The sequence below is a fragment of the Chenopodium quinoa genome, unplaced genomic scaffold, assembly GCF_001683475.1.
Source record: "Chenopodium quinoa cultivar QQ74 unplaced genomic scaffold, ASM168347v1, whole genome shotgun sequence".
In the NCBI taxonomy this organism is placed as follows: Eukaryota; Viridiplantae; Streptophyta; class Magnoliopsida; order Caryophyllales; family Amaranthaceae; genus Chenopodium; species Chenopodium quinoa.
The window spans coordinates 4,325,558-4,331,682 of record NW_018743955.1 but is presented as its reverse complement, the minus strand read 5'-3'; the positions used below and the strand labels follow the sequence as shown (position 1 = coordinate 4,331,682).

At 36.9% G+C, this 6,125-nt stretch overlaps 1 protein-coding gene across 1 annotated transcript; it reads left to right on the top strand.

Annotated features, from left to right (window-relative positions):
* The first annotated feature begins 1,834 nt into the window (after window positions 1–1,834).
* On the top strand, window positions 1,835–5,880 carry LOC110689215 (gamma-tubulin complex component 3-like). The gene is made up of 2 exons (XM_021865941.1): window positions 1,835–4,575; window positions 4,663–5,880. The coding sequence occupies exons 1-2, from the start codon at window positions 2,291–2,293 to the stop codon at window positions 4,940–4,942; spliced, it is 2,565 nt and encodes an 854-aa protein (XP_021721633.1). The 5' UTR covers window positions 1,835–2,290; the 3' UTR covers window positions 4,943–5,880.
* Window positions 5,881–6,125: the final 245 nt, after the last annotated feature.

Sequence of the window (6,125 nt, the reverse complement as noted above, 5' to 3'; positions counted from 1 at the left end):
ATAGATCTTAAAATTATCTTTCCAATGATATATTTTAATATTAAATCCGAGCTATAACGGAAAAGATATGAATGGAATATGAAACTCTATCCAAAACTGACACCCTTCCACTATTTCGGCCATATCTTTTTATCTAAAAAAGATTTAATCTGATTCCAATAGGGTTGGAAAGTAGACTTTAAGAGCTTTCCAACTACATATTATATGCCTTATTTGGACTTCTGGATCAAAAGATGATAAAAACAAAATCCGCAAAAACTATCTTACAACGCCGGACGACAGGCTTGTCGCGCGCGGCGACAAGGCCAGTTGTGGCGACAACGACGTGTTTTATTCCTCTATGAACTCCGATTCTTTTTTATCAAATCCGGACTGTTTTCGTTATAAATAGCGTCATTAGGCCTCTGTTTTTAATCACCAACTCTTATAAAAAAAATCTTGATACTCTCTCTCTCTCTCTTATTCTAAACCAACTTTTCACAAACAAAATTCCGCATTCACAAGATCTAGACACACCTAGCCAATTTCGAAGTTGCCTTCGCTCTAGACGTGAAAGGTTTGGTATTTTTGAGGGTTTGGTCCCTAATCTCTATTTCAACTATTTAATTTAATTGTTTAATTTTTTATATTCCTTGAAGTTACTAACGTGTGTATTTTGTTATTAGAAAGAGATACAAGGCATCCAAGTAAGTGCTTTAATTGTTTAATTGATATTATGATATAGAAATCATGTTTAGATTGTTATTTTGATTCCTAGTATCATGTTTAGGATGTTTTTCCTAGTATCATGTTAGGATGCTTTTCTTAGTATGATGTTTAGGGTAAGAATAAATTTCTTAATAATATCAATTATGATTTCTATAATGCTTCCTATTTTCTTTCTTAATAGCATGTTAGGGTTAAAGCCTTGATTTTTATTACTTAGTGACATGCTAGGATTTGTTATTAATCTTGTTAGTATCATGCCTAGGATCTTGCTATTAATATTATGCTTTAACATGATTATTATGATAATTGTTATAATTATCATCATGATGATGATTATTATTATTATTATTATTATTATTATTATTATTATTATTATTATTATGTTGCTTGATTATATTTATTATTATTGTTATTGCTTGATCACGCCTTTTAGGCATGTTTAAAGGTAATTTGTACTTGTAATCACGCTTAATAAGATAATTAATAATCTTGTTTAGGGTTAATAAGATTAAAATTCAAGTGATTGCCAATAATAGGTTTGTTTGTGCATTAATATTCAACCAACATAGATTCACAGGGTAAACCTATTGATTGCATGTTATTCAAAAAGCGCACATGAATATGAGAAGAATAAAGTAGAGGCCTATTATTAGGACAGGTTCAATCTTTTAGATTGAATTTGTACCTTCATCCCCGAACTTCCAATTTTGGTTCCAGATCTATTGGAGTTAACGATCTCTTGGATCGTTAAGGGGTGTAACCTTCACCCTGTGAACGGTTTACAAGTTCCTAAAACTTGTTGGCGACTCTTTTGCTCTAGCTTTCTTCCTTTTGGATGCAACCATGCTTAAGTGTATGATCACAGCGGGGTTCAAGTTTGGAGTAATGCTTGAAATATTCCCTACACGGAGGGAGTACTATTTTGAGCAATTTTGTGGGCAGCCACATTCTCACATCTGTTGACTTGCGAGTAATCAATAAAGGAGCACAAAGAAGCTAGCTTAAGGATGTCCCAAACAATGATATGACCAAAGCTAGACATTTTATTCTCCCCCTACTTCAAATAAGTGAATTGATTGCTGTAGTCTATTTGTAGCATATTTGCTACGGATATAAATTGTAAAAAAAAAAAAAAAACATGAAACATCAATGTTTGGAACAATGGTGAATTATTAAGACTCCAATGATTTTTTATTTAGACTTTAAATACGAACTGATAAAAAATTAGATTTAGAGTTTTTCAATCCTACGTGAACACTACTTTGAGAAATATTTTAAAGTGAACATTATTTTAGTAATTTCTTTATTTTTTAGCATCAATTTAGCAAATAGTTAAATAAAGAAAAAAAAAATTTCTAATTTTGAAAAAAAATAAAACTAATTTTAAACAGGCAAACAGTAATCATTTTGCGCGCCTAACATAAATCTCAATAACCCTAAAATAATTCATCCATTAATTTCTTCTTTTCGAAAAAATACCAAATTTCCCCTTTTCCCTCTTTCTCTCTCCTCACTCTTCACTCTCACCCTCACCCTCACTCTCTTTCCTCTTCCTCCGATTTCTTTGGAAATTGCCATTTTCATGGAGGATCAGAAGGTCTTAGATCTAGTTAAAGAGCTTGTTAATCGTTTACTTTCACAACCTCAAAACCCTAACCCTAACCCTAATCAACCCACTTCCATAAACCCTAATTCTTCTTCAATTGACTCTAATCACTTCAATCAAGCTCTTCGCTATGCAATTCGCATCTTATCCAGTCGAATGACGCCTTCAATTGCTGCTGATGAAGCTGCAATGGCGGAATCAATTAAGCGTCAGCTCGTCACTCAAGGTAAATCTTCCGAAGCTCTTACTTTCGCCGATCTTTATTCGAAATTTGCGTCGAAAACTGGTCCTGGTAGCATAAATAACAAATGGGCAGTTTTGTATTTGCTTAGAGTTGTGTCTGAAGACTGTAAAATTGCTAAAAAACAACCCAATTCCACGGTTTCTAGGGGTTTGCCAGCGATTTATGATTCCCAGTTGAGTGATAATTCGAAGGTTTCTCGTGATAAGGAAGTGGGGTGGAGTGGTGGGGTTTTAGTGTTGTCGAAAGATCCTGACAATATTCGCGATATTGCGTTTAGGGAGTTTGCTAACTTGTTGAAGGAAGAGAATGATGTTTCTGAGGAGGTTTTGGTTAGGGATGTGTTGAATGCTAGTCAAGGAATTGATGGAAGTTATGTTAAATATGATGGAAATATTGATGGGTATGCTTTGTCTGATTCTATTAAGGTACCTAGAGCTACTAGGATTATGATCCAGAAATTATGTGAGTTGGGTTGGTTGTTTAGGAAAGTTAAAGGGTACATATCGGAGAGCATGGATCATTTTCCTTCTCAAGATGTCGGTACTGTGGGGCAAGCGTTCTGCGCGGCATTGCAGGATGAGCTTACTGAGTATTATAAGCTTTTGGCGGTGCTTGAAGCGCAGGCAATGAATCCCATTCCACTGGTTTCTGAAAATGCCACTTCAGGGAATTATCTCTCTTTGAGGAGACTATCGGTTTGGTTTGCTGAACCTATGGTTAAGATGAGACTTATGGCTGTACTGGCGGATATTTGTAGAGTTTTGAGAGGTGGGGCAATGGCAGGGGCTATTCATATGCATGCCCAACATGGGGATCCCCTTGTGAGAGATTTTATGAAGCGTTTGTTGCGTCGGGTTTGCTCACCCCTGTTTGAAATGGTCAGAAGTTGGGTCTTGGAAGGGGAGCTTGAAGATATATTTGCTGAGTTTTTTGTTGTTGGGCAGCCTGTCAAGGCTGAATCCCTTTGGAGAGAGGGTTATCGGCTCCATCATGGGATGCTTCCTTCTTTCATCTCGCCATCTCTTGCACAGCGCATTCTGAGGACTGGGAAGTCAATTAACTTCCTAAGGGTATGTTGTGAAGACCGAGGATGGGCTGATGCTGCGACCGAAGCGGCAGCTGCTGCTGGAACCACAACAGGGAGAGGCGGTCTTGGTTATGGAGAAACTGATGCTCTTGAATTGTTGGTCGCTGAAGCAGCTAAGAGGATTGATAAGCATCTACTGGATGTTATCTACAACCGCTACAAGTTCAAAGATCATTGTATGGCAATAAAACGGTATTTGTTGCTTGGACAGGGTGATTTTGTGCAGTATCTAATGGACATAGTTGGGCCAGAACTCTCTGAACCTGCCAACACTATTAGCACATTTAAGTTGGCAGGGCTGTTGGAAACTGCTATAAGGTCATCAAATGCACAGTATGATGACCGCGATATATTGGATAGACTGAGAGTCAAGATGATGCCACATAATTCTGGAGACAGGGGCTGGGATGTGTTCTCCTTGGAATATGATGCCAGAGTTCCACTAGATACTGTTTTTACGGAATCTGTTATGTCAAGGTACTTAAGAATTTTCAATTTCCTGTGGAAGCTTAGGCGAGTTGAGCACGCACTGATAAGTACTTGGAAAACTATGAAGCCAAATTGTATCACTTCTCGCTCCTTTATCAAATTGCAACAAGCGGTTAAAGTAAAGTTGCTTTCGGCATTGCGGAAATGCCAAGTTCTTTGGGATGAGATGAATCATTTTGTCTCAAATTTGCAGTACTACATTATGTTTGAAGTTTTGGAGGTATCATGGTCTAATTTTTCTAATGAAATTGAAGCAGCGAAAGATCTTGATGACCTACTGGCTGCTCATGAAAAGTATCTCCATTCCATAGTTGAGAAGTCTCTTCTTGGAGAGAGATCACAGAGTTTATACGAGACACTATTTGTTTTGTTTGACCTAATACTGCGCTTCCGAAGTTTAGCAGACAGATTATATGAAGGCATTTATGAAGTGCAAGCAAGGTATCTTTCTGTTTCTCATGATATCATGTAGAGTTATCCTGCTGTTATCATATATGCTAAGTTATCTCTGGAAATCATTATTTACAGGTCTACTGATGATAAGAAAAAACTATCTAGGCAATTAAGTAACAGATCTGCCGAACCTGGTTCATGGGCATCTGAGGGCAGGAAGGCCTTAACCCAACATGCTTCTAAATTTCTCAGCTCTATGAGCCAGGAACTGGATGATATTGGAAAGAAGTATTCATCCCTTCTTACAGGATTCATCTCTGAATTGCCAGTCCAGCAACATATTGACCTGAAATTTCTCCTTTTCCGACTTGATTTCACTGAATTCTATAGTCAGTCACATCAAACCATATCATGACGATGTGCAGTTCATTAGTTGAGTTTTTGAGGGTGCTTTTAAATTTGAAGAGCCATACATCTGTTGAGTGCTTTTATTGATTGATTGATTCATTTATTTGCTTTGTGGTTTGTGAACCGGATCTGTTGCTGAAGCTCCAAAGCATTGCCTGCAAAGTGCTTCCACAATTGAGAAAGAAGCACAACTCTTGAGGTTAAGTCATTACTGACGATTATTCAGGGCAAAGCTGCTGAGGGACTGCTGCACCAATCCTGTCAAGGTTCGTTTCTTGACACCATACTTGAGACAATGCCATCATATCACTCTGTGAGTGAGTCTGTAAATCTGCTGAAAACAAAGTGGGGAAAACTGACAGCATCTTGTTGATGGCAATTCATAGTCGTGTAAATTAGTGGAATGTGTGAATGTGTGATACTAGATTAAGAAATTTCCAATTCAATATGCATTTTTGTTTTTTGTTTTTACATTTTAGGAGATGGGGATAGGGAGACCAGCTAATAACAATTACTGGTTGGTCGCCTAGATGCAACCTTGGGTAGTGTTTTTGGCCACATAGTTACTCAAGCTGGCTGAATTCATAGATGTTAGTGGTTTGATTTACTTATGTGCTGTGTTCTATTTTGTACACTTAGCACATGTTTGTACAGGTTTTTAGGTTTTTTATGCAATTGATCAGCTTATCAGTGGCAGTTTGTGTGCGTTTTTCTTCTTCTTCTTGAGTACTTAAAATTTAGGCTAAATTTTCAATTATTTACAGTAGTGTCTAGGCCTAGGCTAATCCATCATAATAGCTGACCAAGTTGCTGGCTGGCTTGCTCATTCTAGTTCTTCAGCCTTGTAATGCGTTTACAAATTACAACTAATTGTGTTGGGTTTATACTTCCGTTCATTGGTGTAGAAATTGGAAAATTTATTGATGGTTTTTGGTTTATCAATTTGATCATGTAACTTGTCTTTTACTTGCAATTGATCTTATTTTTCTGTTTATGTATTTCAGCATCAAAGCTGGCAACGTCTACTCATAGAGTACTTGTCAAGCTGTCAATGTTGATATATATTGAAATTTGGCCTTCTAACTAAAGTACGGTTGTTATTCTTAGGTGTAACCTTGAGTAACTGTATGTTCTTGGAACATGGTACATTTGCTTTAAAAAACTAATGAATTCCGTAGATTTTGATTTGT